General features: G+C 45.4%; 1 protein-coding gene across 5 annotated transcripts in view; it reads right to left on the bottom strand.

The window, feature by feature from the left end:
- PDLIM7 (PDZ and LIM domain 7) overlaps positions 1-19,637 on the bottom strand; it is a 45,470-nt gene extending 25,833 nt beyond the window's left edge. The window contains exons 1-2 of one of the 5 annotated variants that reach the window (XM_048488303.1): positions 19,482-19,637; positions 12,068-12,174 (exon numbers count right to left, since the gene is read on the bottom strand). In XM_048488303.1, the coding sequence (XP_048344260.1) occupies positions 12,068-12,172 (105 nt within the window). In that variant the 5' untranslated portion in view covers positions 12,173-12,174; positions 19,482-19,637. Of the gene's footprint in view, positions 1-12,067; positions 12,175-18,932; positions 19,141-19,477 lie in introns of those variants that run through there. The other 4 variants (XM_048488302.1, XM_048488304.1, XM_048488300.1 and 1 more) reach the window with 4 other exon arrangements.

Raw genomic sequence — 19,637 nt, forward strand, 5'->3', positions numbered from 1 at the left:
GTTTTAATCTGTAGATGCAGATAGTCCAGCAAACTGGAATTTCTAACAGTGATTTGTTGCTGATTTATTAATCATGGTTTGTACCAATTACAGTTTATTGCAATATCTAAATTCATCAGAATTTATTGAGTTAACATGCCTCCCCTCCCCCACCCTCCCCAGCCACCTGGCCAAAGAAACTGGAGTATTAGAACGATGTCCTCCTTTCTAGAAGCCAGAAAAGAAGCAAGAAGCAGGCAAATGGGCTTACATACAAAAGTGTTTTTAATATGGATACTGGGTAGACTAACCAGAGTTTGCTGCACAAACTATGAGTTATTGTAGTATCTGAATGCAGCCAGTATCCCACCAAGAGCTGAACTTTGCAGAATTTCTTCTCCATTGCCTGTCAGAGTACAGCTCAAACACAACTTTGATTCAAAGGAAAATCCATAAAAGGAAGGCCATTTGGAAGTCTGCAGTATAACTGCCCATGCTCAGTCAACATCTTATTGTGCCTTTATGGAACCTACCTTCCATTATATGGAAACACTAGAGAAAAGGAAGAGAAACCAAAAAGTAAGCCAATTCAGATATCCCCACCCCACAAAAAAACCCCACAAAGCAGACTGCAGCATCATGCCCCCTTCTTTTATTTAGCACAAACAGCATGCTAACCAGAAGCAAACACAGAATAGCAAGAGGATACTGACAGTCACCTGTCGTTTCTCCCTGTTTCAGTGAAGGACCAGCCCATACAGGTTTGTAGAAAAAGCAAGCAGTTTCAGGGAACCTACTCTCTTCTCCACAGAGTTCTTATCCCTGCACTAGAATGGGTGGGGTGGGGGTGGGCAATTTCTCCAGCTTTCACCAGACATTACTAGACTGGCCTCTGAAGAAGGGGAGCCTGGAGTGAATCAACTCCTTTCCCATAACACAATCCATGTGTCATAGTCAAGCCTGTCAGAGTTACCAAGCCACAGGAATTCCTTCAAGTCTGTATGTCTGCTGGGAAAGAGGATGGGGCAGCAGCTGCCGCCAGCCCACCTCTCTGCAGGCTCACCTCTCCCAGCCATCTCATTCATCTCTCTCTGTCAGTAGACAGAGACATTAGCTCATCAGCAGCAATGCAATACCTACCCTGGGGGCAGTGAGGCATTAGCCCAGAGAGTCTTCCTGCTTCACTGACCTTGGAGGTAGAGGAAAACAGGAATGTTATTGCACCAGCCAGCTCAGAGGTGTGCTCAGAACCAGCCAGGACTGAATGTTCAGACCTCAAGCATAGGGGCAGCAGAAGGCCACATTAAAAGTCCCATGTACACCAACCCACATTAGGCTGCTGTGATAGAGGTGAACCAGGTAGTATCTTGTGAGTAGTAACTTGTGAGGCTAGGTTCTAAAAACCATTTAGAACAAGGAGACAAACTGAGTGATTTCTATTCCAAGCCCAGGCTTGGGCAGGTACCTCAATCAGCAGGAGGCCTGCAGCTTGCCAAAGAGATATTAAGGCTGAAGCCAAGGTGGTAGGCCAGAGGACATGCAGGAAGGTCCTAGTCCACTGCCACTGGGATCCCCTCCCTTGGGAAAATGGGAATTTTTTTTCAGAGGTCCCTTATAATAACAATATAGCAGTGAAGGGAAAGGATTTTCCAATGGAAAGGGAACAGAGGGAAGTGGACTACAATGACACACCATCTTTGGACGCATCAGGAATGAAAGTCCTTATTGGTAGGAATCAAAGTTTCTCCTTCCTGTCCCTGTTGCTATCTGCTCCATCTCAGGTCAAAAAGAGATGTAATGGTCCAGCAGCTCTTATATTCAGCACCATCCAAAAAAGGGATCAAGATTGAGGAAGAAGTAATGGTAGAAAGGAAGGAGATAGTAACAACAGCATGAAAGTAGAAACCAACTGTGGACCTCCTTCCTGAGGCACAAGGAAACCAAGGGCCATCCCACCACAGAACAAACTGAGATGATCATGTTTCAAACCTATATGTTTGTGCTCTCTCTCTCTCAAAATTACATATTGTTCCAAGTGCTAGCTATTAGTGGGAACAGTGTTTTGTGGCCCATCTTCTGAATACCCCCTCAGTAATCCTTTTCTTCGTAACACTTTTTAAATATTTTGCCTGATTGTTTGGGAAGGAAGTTGCCTCACTGAAAACAAATACCAGGTTCTTGCAACACAAGACCTCAAGCAGGACTTCAGGCTCTCTCCCCCTTTCCTCTTTCTATATCTTAGCTACCCACTCCAAAACATACTGCATCTAAGGTAAGAGCACAGAAGCACAAGAGAGATACACAGCTGTCTTCTCCCATCCCTGCTCTTTGGGGATGAAGAGCTCATAATATTTGGAGAAGGCCCAAGTATTTCTCTAAGACCAGCTCCACATGCACGTAAAAGGACTGAACATCTGCTATCAAATTGCAGAGAAGCTTAGAAGGCTGGCAAACCCCAGTGCAAAGCCCTGCGGCAAACCGTTATTTCTTGACATAAGCACAGGATGGAAAATCCAGGCTTTGTACCACATTTGATAATGACACAATGACACCCCACAAGAGACACAAATGAAATACTGAGGTAGAATGTTTCTAGCAGAGCTGAAAAAACCACAGGTAGGAAGAGGTTATGCCAAGGTTCCTCTCCTCATGTTGCAGATATAGTAACCTTCAGGGAAAACTATTATAGCATTATACAGATTCATAGCCAATGCACACTAACTGCCATAAAAAGGGAAAGGGTTGAGAGAACAGGACACTGATTTATGTTCCTGTAGTACTGCTGGGGGTATAATTTAGACGACTGGGGAAGGCAATGGCAAACAACTCTGTAAACAATAGTCTGCCCAGTAAACGTTGTGATGTCAGTAATGGGTCAGTAATGACCCAGTGCTTGTACAGGGAAATTATTTTTACCTTTAGTACAAGGGTCAACAATACAGGTAACTCTCTGGCAGAAAGAGTATTTCACATTCACTTCTGAGACACTTACTATGGTCAACAGTTTATATTCCCAGGATTAATATGGAACAAAACTGTCTTCTATAGAAATCTATTGTCAAAAGCATTTACACACTGAAAAGAGGAAAAGATATATGAAACTTGTAGAATTATGGGCCCCAGAGAAACAGCAGTTTAATTCTTCAAATGGGGGTCAGCAAAGTCAGTAAATTATGGACAGCATTTAGACACATGCTCCATTCAAGGGCCACTACTAGGCAATTCTGGCAGATCCTCCCCACCAGGTACAATGCAGCCATCCAACCAAATGTGTCATCCTAATCCAATCTTGTGGCCTCTGAAGCAAATAATTCCCAGCCATAGGCCAAAAACCAGGGGAGGGGAGATTCATCTAGAGAAGTTGGTAGGCAAATCATTCCTTTGCTCAGGATGAATACAGGGGATGTCCTACTTATCTAAGAGGCTCCACAAGGATAAAGAACTGTTGATATACTAGATGGAGGCACATCTATACATAGGACAGGGCAATTTAGAGAAACCAAGGGCTGAGCTACAGGAAAGGAAATGGGTTTTCCTGACACATTATCTCATCAGGTTTTGTAACATAAATCCAGCAGCAGACTATTCCTCTACTTTCTGGTTCAGTTAGCTCTACCCCCACCCCTTTTCCACTTCCTTCCTCCATATTACTCATAGAGGCAAACTAAAAACTGCCAGCTCCTTGAGGGCCATGGGTTTAACCAAGATACACAGGAAGCTTTTGGCTCCAGTCTCCTGCCCTTGCAACCAGCAGTATATTCCCAGCCACGCAGCTTTGCTGAGGCCCCACTTTCTCCCATGCAGAAAAAGGAGGGAGGTCAATTTTCCATCTGGGAATAGGCACTTCTCCACTTCCTGCCTGTTGAAGCAGACTACACCAAACAGGATCTGGTTTTTACCGAGGGAGGGAAGCAGCTTCCTTCCTTCACTCTCCAGCCCTTTGGCATTCCCTTCCTTAACACCCCACATTTCATATTCTTCCTACCCTGACCTTTCCAATATGAATGCCATCTAAACCCAGGGAGTCCCACACCTGCTTGCTGCAGCTCAGCTAGAAATCTGAGCCAGCACTCCACAAACATGCCCCACTTTTCCTCTGAAGAAGAAGTCATTATCTGACTAATGTAACATTACTAACTCTAAGACGGAAACATTCACAAAGCATTTTAAACTATTTTTAAAAAAACTAACTGATCTCAATTGATTTGTTTCAATACAGTACTCTGCATATTCTACTAGCATGACACAGGAGTATGCAAACAGATATCGGTTAAGGAATTCAGAATGCCAAGAAGCTCAGTTGTCTCCTCTTTCTTCAAAAGAGGCAAGTATCTAGTCCTTAGGATGCAAGTCAAACAAAGCTGCATATGGTTGCTGTTATAGAAACCTGCTTTATTTAAAAAAACTTGGGGGGAAAAAGAGAAGCCAAAGAGTTTAAAAATTCATTTCAGCAACTTCCAGGAAAACTTGGATAATTCAAAGACCAGTGAATGACAGCCTTATAGCAAATACCCAGGCCACCTGAAAAGTCAACCCCAAGTACAGCCAAGTCAATGCATGGTGCAGACACTCTTAACCTAGCCAATGGGCTTCCTTGGACAAGGCCACCTTGGCCCATCCCTGTGTGAAAGCACAGGGTGTATTTTTATCCTGTTCTCCACCTGACCTCAGCAGTTCTCCCTGGTTTTCAAAACTCAGCTTTGGACAGCTAAAGCAGCTGGACATAAATCACTCCACCTGCTGCTTTCCATCACCATCTCATCCTTCTGCAAGGGCAGGCACCCATGTGCCCCCTATGTCCCCGCCCTTTGGATAGCTCCTCTAAGGATCTTCTAACAGTTCACTCTACCTGCACAGTCACAGGCAACAGGAGCTAAAAGGGAGCTCATTTGGCTGAACTGGGCAGAGCCAGGAACCAAAGGCAGAGAGATCTCAGCTCTGTCAGTGTTCTGGCTGAAAGTATAGCAACCCCTTCCTAGGAATGTGCAAATAAAATTAAATAACTTCAGTTGCTTGCATTGTACATGAGTTGCACAGCCACTCTGATAATCCAGGTAAGCAATGGCAGCCTCTGTTTCTTCACTGCATCTCATGTACACCCAGACATTTCACCCACTTGCCAGTGTGACTCATGCAACATCTTTCTGCTATGTAGGGCAGCTATGCAGAAATCACACATTCATGCTGAGCTAAAGGATGCCTGGAAGCACAGAGTGGTTACATAGTCCATGGACCAGTTCCAGCAGCATGTTCACTATAAACCGTCAACATTTATTTAATACATGGAATGGAGACCAAAGAGGTCAGGCAAGTGTGAAACTCCATTATTCCTGTACTACAGCCTCCTCCAGCAATCCAAAGGGTTGTTCTTAATAATGAAACACAAGAAATGTTAATTGAAAATACATACTCTAATAACCTGAATTCACTTCTGGAATATGAAAGCCATTGATCCCTCCAAGTGCACCTACACAGAGAACCACCAAATTTGTTTACTGTTTTGCCAGTAAAACAATACTGCTTGAGCAAGCTGTGGAGCAGACTGGCTTTACCCACCACTCTAACACAATTTGCTTGCAGATCACATCCCTGCAACTGCAGTTATCAGATTTGACCCAAAGGCCACAAAGGATACTTGTCAAAACTTACAGACTTCAAATAACTAAACCTAGAAATGATGAGTCACTTTTTCTACAGCACCTTCCTGGATTACTGTGGCACAAGAAACCCAGTTTTCAAACAAACTAGAATCTAGAATCTTTGTTCAAGCAAATGAATAATCTAGAAACAGACAGAACTTTGGAAACCCACTTTAATTCTCAAAAGGGATACTGGGATGCATCCAAGGACTAGAGAGCAGAGTAAACTACTGAACACAGAAAGGTGAAACTGGTCCAGTGAAAACTACCGCTGGGATAACGTCCTCTGAGATACCATGCAGGCGTGGGGTCTGAGTCAAATGCTGGCTCAGCAGTAACATGTCACAAAATTGAGACAGCGCTGTGAGTACAATGACACTAATACACCTATAGTTAGCCCACAAAGACAGGGAAGTCTCCCCACCCACCCAAAAAGAAAATAACTGTGCTGGACACAGTCAAAATGGTTTAAAATTCAGCTAGAAGTCTTTACTTGCTCCTCCTTAAGCCAGTTCATGAGAACTGATAAAGGCTTTTGGCTGTTTGAACTAGGAAGTAGAGAAGAGCTCCAGCACCAGGAAGAGGCTAAAGCAGAAGAAGAGTTCCTCTCTGGATAGACTATAATGTGTTTAGAAACACCAAGTCAAACAAGGTGTGCACCTAACTGGTAGTATGTTTAACTGTCTCTTTAAAAAGTCAGAGAACAGATGAGAAAACCATCCTCAGTCATTTGAAAAGAACACAATCCCATCACTTCCTATCTTTACCTTTTCATATTAGGAGACAGTTACGCCAGTTAACGTCAGACTGAAACAGACATATACCAGGGCAAAGAAGTGTTAGCAAAACCCCAGACTTTTCCTCACTGCTCACAAACACCTCATTTCAGAATCACACATACGCAGAAAGCGTTTCTACAGACCCCCTTAGGATTACTTTAAGGTATACCAGTTGAAGTCACCATCTGGACTGAACAGACCAACCCTGCTCTCAAACAAAGCAGTCAAAGATACAGAGAGATGGCTCTATCCAAGGTAACATTTGGCTCAGGAGTCAAAGAGAAAGGAGTCAAAGAGAAAGAAATAGACAAGCATGGCTGTATCCAAGAAAATATCTGGGCCAAGAGCTGTTGTAAAAAATGACATTTGCCACTTCCAGATGGGAGCAGCTTTCTTCACGGTGACTCAAGTCTGGCTTACCAGCAACAGAATGAGGTGAAGAGGTGGCTGAGTACCAAAGTGGCAGAATTGATCACTTCAGAGGAATGCAGATATCACATGTTCATACTACCATTACATTCCCTATAAGTGGGCTAGAACTTTTCACACCATTCTGTTCAGGTGGTTGTTTTTTTTTAAGGGATTTAAACATGGGGAGAATAAACATGTGAATCCCCACCTCATCCTGTGCAGCCTGAAGTAGTGCAGCCCATACCACCATTTCATTCTGCTGAATATCTAGACCAGAATTTAGACTTGATTTGAATCACCTGCTTGGTCATCTGTGGGAGGGAATACTGGCTCCAGGTGACCAGTCACACTTCTGTTGCATCATTTGTCCTTTCAATCTTGAAAGGTTTCTTCAAGCTTTAAGGAAGCCAGAGAACAAGGACACATGATCATTTATGAAGTAGTGACATTTCAGGGTGCATAGAACCACATGGGAGTCACTGGTCTATATCTTTCCCATACATAGCAACGAAAACTTCACTGGTTCCAAGAATTCCTGAACTAGTTGAGGGATACAGAAAAATCTTCCCTTATCAGTTGAGTGAATGCACAGGAACTAACTTGCAAATGATTGTGCGCTGCCAGCCATTATAAAGTTTCCTCTTGTAAATGGCTACCTAGTTCTTTCAATGAGAGTAATAATAATGCAGGAAATTCACAGATACCTCATCCTCCTCCCCCCCCCCCCTGCCTTTCCTTGCTCTGTGCCCAGAGGTCACTGGGGGAATGGAGATCTAGAACTGTGTAGTGAGGGGGGAAATTCCAAGCAAGGGGGGGGGGGAAATCTTGCAGTCAAATAAGTTATATATATTGCCATGTATCTACCTTAGGATATAGGAATTTCCTTCAACCTAAAGATCTTTCCCCCAGCCAAAGTGACTCTTCCATGGGAGGAACAGCCACTTAATTTGGTGGAAGTTTCCTTAGAATGAAGAAGAGTTGGTTTTTATACCTGCACTTTTCTCTATCTTTAAGGAGTCTCAGTTGCCCTTACAACTGCCTTTCCTTTCCTTTCCTTCCCCTACCCTACCCCCAACAGACATCTTGTGAGGAAGGTGAGGCTAGGAGAGTACTGAGAAAACTGTGACTAGTCCAAGGTCACTTAGCAGGCTTCATGCAGAAGAATGGGGGAACAAACCCAGTTCACCAGATTAGAGTCCACCACTCTTTTGGAGGAGAGTAGGAATCAAACCTGGTTCTCCAGATTAGAGACCATTGCTCTTAACTAATACAGCACTCTGGCTCTTAATCACTACACCACACTGGATAACAGAAGGTTTTAAAGTTTACACAGTGTCGTAGTAGAACACATGTTATTAAGCTTAGTTCTAGTTGTAGAACTGGAGCGGGGGCAGGGAACTGAAATATCAGTGTATGATTTGGCATTCTTTTCACATTTCTCCATCAACCGAATGCAACCCAAGGAAAGGAAGTCAGAACTCAGGCAACACTGAGATGACAAAATCCACAGGACAGCAGATAATGCTGCAGAAGCCACATCTCTCAAATATAAACAACATCCAGGCTATGTGCAGGTTTATAGGTATTTACCATCAGCAGTCCAAATAATTTTGGTTAGTTTGTTACCAAAAAAATAAGGGTTAAGAATATTTGTATGCATACAATTAAAGATTATGGCAGCCATTAACAGGAGTTTGTAAGGTTCCAAAACTGTATACTGAAGGCTTCTAAAAGCCAATCCTGTTGGGAGATTGAAAAGAGGCACTCAATCAGGCATTCCTGAACATACAGGCAACAGTGTATGCGCCATTTTTCACTGTTTGCTGCTGATCTGTGTGTGTGTGTGTGTGTGTGTGTTTTGGAAGGGATATAGTTCCAACCACATGCAGGAACCATTTGTACTCAAGTTCCTGTTTGCTTTTTAAGCAGGACTTTCGCATTAAAGAGACACACAATTTTATTTCACACACCTCGATAGGGGTTTCACAGTCCCCTTTTGACCACGATGATTCTATCCCTCCACTTTTTTCTACATCTTTGACTTTTTCACCATTATATCACTGCATGCATATATCTTCATTGTCTGCCCACAGGTTACATCAGGGAAGATTAACTTCACAAACCCCACCCTCTCCTCACACTTAACCCACCTTTTCAATTTATGAGATCATTTATCAAGAACTGCATTTGTGCAAGTTCAGCAGTAAAGGGGCAAGTGAAGTCCCAGGCCCGCATTCCAGGATGAGAAAGTGCACAGGAAATATTTAGATTTGTTCTAGGGCAGCAAAGGACACAACTAAAGTAAGGTGAAGTGTGATGGCAATGAATGCACACTAACCCACTATCAAAACAGCACAGCAACCAATTCAACCAATGCTCAGTGCAGCAAGCATCGCACAATGTTCTCACTGGTGTGGTTACTGATGCTAGCAGACCTGCCAAGGAGGAGAGAGCCAAACTGCAAAGTACAGGCTGGGAGTAGCCACTTGCAACTACTCAAGCAGCAGTGCCTTGCGCTGAGCAACAAACAAAGGTCATATTCAGCCATGATGCCTAGTGACAAATGCAATTAGGAACGTACAGTGCAGGAAGGAATAGATTCCAAAGCCTGACCACAAAGGAACTTTCACACAGCCTGTAAGGGATGGACTGCAGCATGATAGCACAAGGGAAAGGGGGCTGCTGCTCTAGTCTGGCATGTTGGTGGGAGGCACTAGCTGGGGTCTTGCTGCAGATAGGCGCTCCCCTGTCTAGGCAGGGTCTTTTGTTAAGAATTGGCCATGAGCCAAGAGAAACTTAGAGAGGAAAAAAGCACACACACAAACCCTGAACAAACAACAGAGGCTGTTTCAGCACAAAACCCTCCAAGCAGGAAAGCAGAGTATCCTCAGAGATGGGCTGGGAGAACGGACTGGTAGGAATGGAGAAGCAGAGACTGCAAACAGACCCTCCCTCGCCACAAAAAGTGGGACGAGAAACCAGTAAGGCTCAGCTGGGGCGAGATGGGGGCTTAAAACCTATGGAGTGCTGGGAAGGTGTTTGAGTGGGGGATGAGATGCCGGGCTTTGGAGTGTGGGGGGCTTCATGGTGCCTTCCCTCAGCCCTTGGGGTTTCTAGCTTATAGAAAAACATTCTGCCTTGCCAAGCGGCCGCAAGCGTCAGCAGCGGCTGTGCTCAGCATTCCAAGGCTTATAAGGCAATTCCAAGCAGAGGAGGAGTTGTCTGCAAGCCATCCACTGACAGCTTCATGAGTACCCAGCAAACTAGAAGGGCATTTTCAGGTCAGGAATTATACTTCTGAACTGCTGCAAAAGGAGCTCTTTTGGACCTAGAAAATAAGTCTGATGTATACCAGTACAGAAGAAGGCAAAGATACTCCTGAAATAGCAAAGAGTAACTTTTGTAATTGTCATCGAAGAACTCCACGCCCATCCTGAGGCCCCCATAATACAAATGAGAAAAGGAGGCCAATCTAGTGGCAATGCTTCCCTGTGAATTCAAAGCTTTGAACCAGAAGAATGCCCATTACCCCCACCCCACCCCCGCAAGAAAATGGCTTAAGCACTGTGCTAATAGCACATTAAGCTTCACTTATTACACAAGAAGTTCTTACAAGTCTGGTAGAAGGTATCAAGAAGGCAAATGGCAAGTGTTGGCACACGCTGGTGACTCAACCTGGACACAGGAACTTTCTTCCCCAACACAGACTGCGCATGGTTCTCCCGCAATTGGTAAACGCAGGGTGGGAATATAAAGACATCAGCCAGAGGCTGAGTCAGAAGACAGTCCCGTATCTCTCAAACTCACCAACAACCCTTCAATACGCAAAAGAGGGGGTTTAAAGAAAGCATTCCCCACAGTGCCATTGTTTGATTAGATGCCAACAGAACCATATGTCAACAAAGAGCCAAAGCCAGTTTGCTGCCCTGTGGAAGCTGCCATTTAGTAAGCTGCACACATCCTGGCATCACACTGGGAACAGCAAAGACATGTATTCACATTACCACAATCCCTTCCTGTGGAGAGCTATCTCCGCCCTGCCACCAGCAACAGCCACTACCACAGGATCCAAAAATAGAGTGCAGGAGTCTCCAGAACGTAATATCAAGTGACAGGCTGTTGCTTAGAGTTCCTTCATGACATCATGAAAGCAGGAAAGACTGGCAGCACCTCAGGTAGAGTTCCTCTCTCATGGAAACAACACCAACACAGGATCAAGCACAAAGAAATACACACAATGAAAGTAATACAGCATAATAGAGCTTTGTGTCTTCTCAAAACCCTTGCACTTGGGGGCTTAGAAAGTATAGAATCATAGAGTTGGAAGAGACCCCAAGAGCCATCAAGTCCAACCCGCTGCAATGCAGGAACACACATTCAAAGTACTCCTGTCAGATGGCCACCCAGCCTCTCTTCAAAAACCTCCAAAGAAGGAGACTCCACCATGCTCCGAGGTAGTGCATTCCACTGTCGAACACCCCTTACTGTCAGGAAGTTTTTCCTGATGTTTTGGTAGAATCTCTTTTCCTTCACCTTGAGCCCATTGCTTCTGGTCCTCTGAAGCAGCAGAAAAAAAGCTTGCTCCCTCACCAACATGATATCCCTTCAAATACAGTGGAACCTCGGTTTTGTTGGTGATCCGTCCAAAAAGAATCGATGAAAACCGAAACCGATGAAAACTGAGACAAATGTTTCCATAGGAATCAAAGTAAATCCAATAAATCCATTCTAGGCACTCCAAAAAACATACCAAAAACACATTTTTGGTGAATAAACATAGTGTTTAATGCTGAAAACAGTAACAAACAATAACACTAGGACCAGCTTCAGAGCCAGTGGACCAATGTCACACCAGAATGCTGCCAAAAAAAATCTGTTTCTGATGCCTCTTTAAGATTTGTCTGAAATGGGGCAAGACGTTGTCATTAAACAAGTTGCAGACACGGCCTGCAACAGCTTTGTCCGGATGATTTTTCTCCACAAACCTCTGCACCTTACTGCAAATCGATGAAAACCGAGACAAATTTTTCACTGAAAAAAATCGATGAAAACCGAAACAGATGAAAACCGAAGGCAATGACAACTGAGGTTCCACTGTATCTAAACATGGCTATCATGTCACCTCTTAACCTTCTCTTCACCAAACTAAACATACCCAGCTCCATAAGTTTCTCCTCGTAGGGCATGGATTCCAGACCTTTGACCATTTTGGTGTGGTAGATGGGATCCTTGTAAAAGGAGATTCAGCTGGCTACTTACCCGAGAGATGGATAATGGCATGTTGAAGTCCTTGCCACCCTGCAACCGGAACCCCCATGGTGGTGGACCCTCCAGCACAACCTTGTAGGAATCCATATCACTCATTTCTGTGGAGGAGGAAAAAAGGATCCTTAAGTGAAAGAGTTAACAGGAGAAGGAGCAGCAGTGGAAGAGGGCAACTGAAGAGTAGGAGATGCACCCCACCCTCCATACATGAGAGGATCCAGTGCCAAAATGTTGAGCAAACAGTAGCAAGGGGAAGTGCAAGCTCCTCCCCACAAACCTTGAAGTGCAATGTATGTGCACATTGGGGCACATCTCCCCCCACCTCCACATTTCATTTTTCTATTGCAATACCTTCAAGCTTTTTCCTACTCCTTCTTTAGAGTAAGCCTTCAGTGATTTTCCTGCTGCAGTAGCACACCAGAAAACAGGCAATGCCAGTAAACAACAATGATGAAAAGATTACCTCCCTCTTCAGCCCTGCATGGACTCACCCCACGGTCATAGCAAAGCCTGTGCTGCAATATCTACCAAACCAAAGGGCCACTATGCCTGGGAGCAGAGTAAAATGCATGTTCTGAACAGATTCACATGACCCAGAGACGATCTTATTTTAAATAAAAGGGTTCACTTTCTGGTGACCTGGCCCAAGTCAGTCACTAGAGTGGTTGTGAAAGCCAGCTTGCCTCATGCTTAGGAAATAGAATGCCCTTGGGTGATAAATCTAGTTATTTCATATACGCAACTCAATGTTGATTTGAAATGGGGGCACCACCAACACTAACCCATTTTAAGTTGCCTGTCTTAAATCTTAACCCATGCAGAACTTGTAAGGTACAACTTGGAAGTTACCGGTTTATTACTGACCCATAGAGTGAGTTCACACCACGATGTTTACTAGGTAGATTATGTTTATGAAGTGGTTTGCCATTGCCTTCCCCAGGAAAGTTCCATGGTAGAGCATGCCAAGACTATCATCACGTCTTTTAAGTAAGAAGGTGCTATCCCTCTCTGGTCACGAGGACCATTCTTTGATACAGACCTGGGTATGTTCTATCAGGTGGTTTGGAACTACCAGTCCCTAACAATAGTGCCTGCAGGTGGGCATGGTGCACAATATCTCTGCTGCAGACCACTTGGCCTTTGAGAAGACTTGCGCCAGACTACCCAAAGGTGCAGTGCCAAATGCCCAGAATGTCAACTCCTAGCCCTTTTGTTGTTCGCTGCTTGGAAGGATCCACACACCTCCCTGGGCTGTTTGAGTTACTGTATGGGCAGCACCTACTGGGGTATCTAAGATCTGGTAAAGGAGAACTGGGAACAGCAGTGTAGTAAGCCATGTTTAGAACTTGAGGGCATTGGTGTAACTGAGCAGCTGGCCCTGAGACAGCTTACAGATAGTTCAACAGAAGTTTGATCAGAAGGTATAATCATGGCACTTCTGGTCCAGACACTTAGTCCTAGTCTTTCTCCCTTCCTCAGCAGCAAAATTATGTGCCAGTTGGCAAGGCCCATATGGATGAGCTCCGTGGCATGGAGTAGTAAGATGGACTGCAGACAAAGCTCTGCCCACAACCTGAGTTCAATCCCAATGAAAGGTTGATTCAACCTTCCATCCTTCTGAGGTCACTAAAATGAATACCCAGCTTGCTGGGGGTAAAGTGTAGAAAACTGGGGAAGGCAATGGCAAAAACCACCTTATAAACATAGTCTACCTAGTATACACTGTGATGTGACATCATCCCATGGGTCAGTAATAACCCAGGGCTCACACAGGGGACTTCCTTTACCTTTAAAGTCCATCAGAGGTAATGAGAACAGTCTCATCTGTTAATTATGAGATCCGATGTCCGGCACAACTGGCACAAACTGTTACAGATGTTCTATGTCGATTTGTTGAAGAAATGGAGAGACTGAGATGGCTGTATAGGTAAGGGCCTTGGGGAGAGCACAGAGTTGGGTCCTGAAGCCTGGTTAGGCACCAATGCAGCTGAATGACTGTCTCACTGAGCTACGGGTACAACAGGAAAGAGGAAAATGTGTGAGAGGGGTTGGGTTGGGTGAAAGAGCCCTCTGGCACTAATTCCCAAGCCAGTTGGGTTGGTGCATATTTGCATTGATTTCAGACAGGTGAATATTTTGTCTAAATTTGACATACATCCTAGGCATAGGGTGGACCACCTGCTAAAGCACCTGGGCAATGTCCAGATAGTTTACCTTACAAAAGGATCCTAGCAGATCTTTCTGGGACTATGAGAAAGCTGCTTTCCCTTCCTCTGAATGTCTGCATCACTTAAACCATTTGAGTTGTATGGTGTAGATGGGAGAAGGCAATGGCAAACCACCCTATAAACATAGTCTACCTAGCAATTGTTGTGATGTGACATTCCCCCAACAGCCAGTCATGACTTGGTGATTACACAGGGGACTGCCTACCTAATAACTGGCAAGCAGTAAGAATTGTTGTTCCTCTCTTTTATCTGAGATAGAGGCCAAGGGTTTAGGGTGGTAATCTTGTGTTAGACTGGGTGAACCTCCCTATTCACCGAGAAGCCCATGTGCTACACCTCCTGCTGGCCTATATAACATTTGTTAGGGTTGGCTGTTAGTGCCATAGCCTACTACGCTTCTAGTACTTGTGGATGCCCCAGATGATGTTGCCAGGAACCATATATGCCAATATCATCAATATAAGCAGCTGGGAGTTGGTTGATTAGCTATGAAAAGGTAGCAGCCACCTCATGCAATTCAAATGGCCCGTAGTTGAAGTGGTAATAGGCCTTCAGGAGAAGATTTGGCTGAAGGCAAGGATGGCACAGCGAGGGTCTCTGGCTACGTCTATGCAAACAGCCTGGGTGGGACAAGGGAAGGATAGGATTGGGAGGTAAACAGGGCACAGAGAATGAAGCAGCACTCCAGGGATAAAAAAGGGAGCTTCGGGGGCAAAAAAGGGAAATGTCAAGGAAGAAAAGGGCAGAGACAGAAAGAATGGCAAGTTGGGTTGGGAAAGGCTGAGAAATTTCAGAGAAGAGAAGAAAGGGAACCCAGAAGAGTTGCAGTGACCTTGGGCAAGATAAGACAACCAGACCTGGTCAGGCCTGGTGGAATTCACCCACAGTAGAGGCCCAGCTCAGCCCACTATGGTTCTAAAGAGGTACAGCAGGCAAGTGAATGGAATGGCGCTCACGTGGAGACGTGTTTGGATTTGATTCACGGAAATAAAGGAATCTTAATGAGCACCGTTGAGTCTGGGTGAGTTTCTACCAATCACTGAAAACTCTTATGAAGTCCTGCTGCTCCCCAGAAGGGCCACACAGGGTTAATAACAGAGATAGGGAACAGAGAGTTTAATTGGCAAAACCACTGGGGGGGAAATGGATTAAACTCCTTCCTTCTCCCACACTTTAGCTCTGATCTGAACTGGGGGTACTGTGCAACTGCTATTTGACTCTTTGAAAACTCAGTCTAATCTCATCTAACTAGGTCCTAGATATGTTCACAAAATTCACAGCTACCATGATTTGGAAACGACTGCTTCACACATACATGTCCCAGATGGCAAAAATGCCAATGAACCTCAGCTCAAAGACATCATAAGATCAAATCATTTTCAGTTTTAATGGAGTACATCCTCAAAAGTGGCAGATCAGATTGTGACCAGGAAATATAATTTCTTGGGAGATGCATGCTCACATGCAGCTAAGGTTGGGAAGAGGAGATAGAGGATTTGCTAAGTTCCCATGGCCTATACTTTAAATGGTTGCTGGCCAAGGAAGACAACAGCAGGAGGGGACCGGGGCCTGATTCCCCTAACTGGGCAGGAAAAGATGGCCCACAATCACACCTTCCTTTTTTGGGGTGTGCTAGTAGCACCCCGAAGCTATGGCAAGCAGGCAAAAAAATGTCCAAAGTCCAAGCACTCCTTTCTCCTCCTCCAAACTTGTCAGTCAGTTTGTTGTCTATATAAGGAATGCAAGTCGACCCTGTCATATTCCACTGGTTGCTCATCAGCATTGGGAGAGATGCAAATGACTGTTGCAAACATCAAATGCTTCCCGGCAGGGGCTACTCAAGGAGCTGGAAGGAAAAATACAGAGGGGGAGAAAATATGCACAACACAGAAACATAGTGTTCTTTTGGGCTATCTAGGACACCCCCACCCCCACCCAGAGTCAGAGAGAGTAAGCTAGACCAAGAGAACAGAAAGGCCTCTCCCTTTCTTGCAAACCAGTATGGGAAATGTAGTGCTCCCAACTCCAGGAGAAATCCCTCACAACCAGCCAGAAGACCCCTCCCTGGCAGGCTGGAACATTTCAGTCTGGAGGATTTCAGCAGCAACAGCTTAATACCTTTTCTCCATGGGAATGGCAGAGGAATGTAGCCTCCGCTAGGAAGAGACTAAGAGCTTTGATTTCTCCCGCCTCCTCCCCAGGCTGTGAATCGGCATGACATGCCTGAACAGAGGCCCGTGCCACAGGCTGCAGGAGTGCCTTGGGCCTCCATTCTCATAACAGGAGCTCACTCGGGAGTCACTTTGCTCCACTGAGATTGTTTTCAGCTGCATCTACAAACTGCAGCTGCAGCAGAAACAGTCAAGTAGGGCCAATGTGGATTCTGGGGGCTCACTGGTTTCACAAAACAGGGAGTTTCCAGGCTACACATTGTGACCTTTAAGGAGCTATAGTATGGGGCAACATTGCCCCTTCCACACCAGTTGACTCTGTGGGAAGTGGGTTAAATCTGGAACAAATCAAGGCCCTCAGGCATGGAGAAGGAACAATTGAATGCAGGCTGGATTTAGGAAAGGACCAGCGAGCACAGACACTGGCCCTGAACTAGGCTCTTCTAGCAAACACTTACCTGGTTATCATCTCCCTAGATACAAGAGAACGCAGGAGCCAACTTAGTCAAACCACAAATCTACATGCACTGATAACTTTTTTGAAGTGCCTAACTTTGTTAAAAGGAGGCCTGGAATGATGAAAGATGCAGCAGAGCAGAACCAATATAGGAAATGGGAGAGATGGGCAGTCCACAGCATCAAAATTCAAGAGTGGCAAGGACTTTTTCAAAATTGCAGATAAAATGGCCCAGAAAGGCCTAAAGCCTACCATCTCTTTAAAACATTTCCACATTTGTCTTTTGCAAGTTTGGGAATGATCACATACTCTTCTCCAGTATTTAGAACACACTGAGAACATTCATCCCTGTGATACAAATAAAGGTGCATGGGCCACAGACACCCACTGACCCAAAGGAAATCAGAGGCTCACCTCATTACAGCATAGAGAGGCAACAAATACAGAGAGTAAAACTTTCCATAGCAACTCCCCCTGAACTCCAGAAAAACAAGTTGCTCCCCATGAGACTGCCATATTAACAACTGCAAAAAGCAATGAGAGGTTTACCCCTCCCTCCCCCACCCAGACACATACACTTCAAGAAGAGTACATAGGAGGACAGGATGAGGGGCGGGGGGGGGGGGGGGGGAGAGAGAGAGAAGAATCAGCATAGAATAGCCAGGCTCCTTTTCTCCCCTTTTTGACCCTTGCCTGCATGTCTCTAGATGATGACCAAAATTATTTCTTTGTTCTGTGGATTCAGCTGGCAGACCAGAAGGAAGGAAAGACCTGGCTGAGCAACACATAACTAATCCCAGCCGGGGAATTCTGCACTAGGACCCCTATTCCTTTGGAAACTTTTAACCTCCCTCCAAATGGGTCTTTTACACAAAATTAATCTACTCGGACACGAGCCCTGCGCCAGCTACACTGCCGCAGAGGGAAACAAAGTCAGATGTATTTGGAGCCATCTCCTTCCCTTGCTTGCACTGTTCTTCCATACTAATGGCAGATGCTGTCCTATCTTGGATCATAAAGCAAAGAGCAAAGGTTTAGCCATTGATCAAAGAGCCAATCTGGCATCCCGGTTAGAGTGCAAGACTAGGAGATGGGAGACCCAGATCCAGTTCCCACTCTGCCACGGAAGTTCGCTGGGTGACCTTCAGCCAATCATACATACTCTGCCTAACCTACCTCACAGGGCTGTTGTGAAAATAACTGAAGGAGCGGAAAACATTGTAAGCCCCTTTGGGGAGAAAGGTGGGATAGAAATGAAATACAAAAAAATACTAGCCATCCTTGTTCAAAGCATACCTCCAAAAGAAAACTGGACACTGGCAGGGAACCCACACTATTTTTAAAGCAGTGATAAGAATATATGGGAAGCTCTGCTGGCTCAAAACAAATATCCTTCTAGTCCAGCATCCTGTTGCCAGGAGTGACCAACCCTAGACTCCAAGAATGTATGAGGACAATGGCTCTGCCTTACTGTAAGTCCCCAGCACCCATCCCTAGAGGTATACTGTCACTTAACATGAAAGCTCTGTTTAACCATCACACCGTATCGGTTGGGCTTTCTTTCCATGCATATTGACAAACAGACCACAACATAGGTCCTGAAAGGGAAGGGGCATCACACACCACTGTGCTTTGCAAAACATCTCTATCACACATTCATTTATTAAAACCACAGTTTTCAAAAAGTCACCTCAAGATCCCAACTCTTAAGTAAGGCAGCCGTTGGATTAAAAAACCAGGCATGTTCTATAGAGCTGAAAACTGCAAGGCAGACCTCACTCCTAAAGCAATACTGTACATGGCCTCTCTGGAATTCAGAGGTCCTGAGCATATTAAAATATTAGGTTACAGCACAGAGGCACTTTTAGAAGATGACAAGAACAGATGTACAGAAAGTCACTTTCACTGGACGATAGGTTACAGCACACATGCACAAATCCACTCTGGACGGAGGCCTTCCTATTAAAATACTCACTCTGGCGCCTACAGAGCATATACTTTACCTCCACCCATTTGAGAAGAGAGGGCTGCTCTTACGTCCACCAAATGGGGCAATCCTGTTCTAACCCATTACAGGTGACCAAAATGCCACTCACATCCTGGTACCGGGAACTACACGCAAGCCTCCACAGGGGCCAAGGGGCACACCCCACTCTCAGGGCAAAAGAGGAGGACTCGAGAAGATTAGGGGCAGCTCGCCAAAGCAGCGCAGATCATCGCACCGCAAAGCAAGAGAAGGGAGCATGAAGCACCCTGAGGTTCTACTATGAACCTGAGTCACCGGGAGGGTGGGAGGAGAGCATTAGCAGCACGAAAGGGAGGCAACCGGATCGCGTGTCTCTGGACTGCTTTGCAAGGGCATGAAAGTTAACGGAGGCGGGGTGGGCAGAAAACAGTCACAAGTCGCCCAGACGCCAGCACAAGGCTTCTTCAAGGAGGTCAATCGCCCATTGGCAAGTCTCACTTATCTTTTAGTAGCAACCTCAGAACTCCGCAGGAACAGCCACATCCAATATTACCCCACCCCTGACCAATACGAGACGCATACCTACAAGGCCCAGGCGACCACCCCTCTTCAAGCCCGGACCGAGCTATGCAGCCGCCACCACACGGGCTCAGCCGCGGAGCCTCCGGGGAAGTGCCTTATATCTGCAGCGGCTCCGCCTGCTCAGCAGTTTAGCACGGAGATCCCCCCCCCCCCCCCCCCC

This window comes from Sphaerodactylus townsendi, linkage group LG03, assembly GCF_021028975.2.
Source record: "Sphaerodactylus townsendi isolate TG3544 linkage group LG03, MPM_Stown_v2.3, whole genome shotgun sequence".
Taxonomy (NCBI): domain Eukaryota; kingdom Metazoa; phylum Chordata; class Lepidosauria; order Squamata; family Sphaerodactylidae; genus Sphaerodactylus; species Sphaerodactylus townsendi.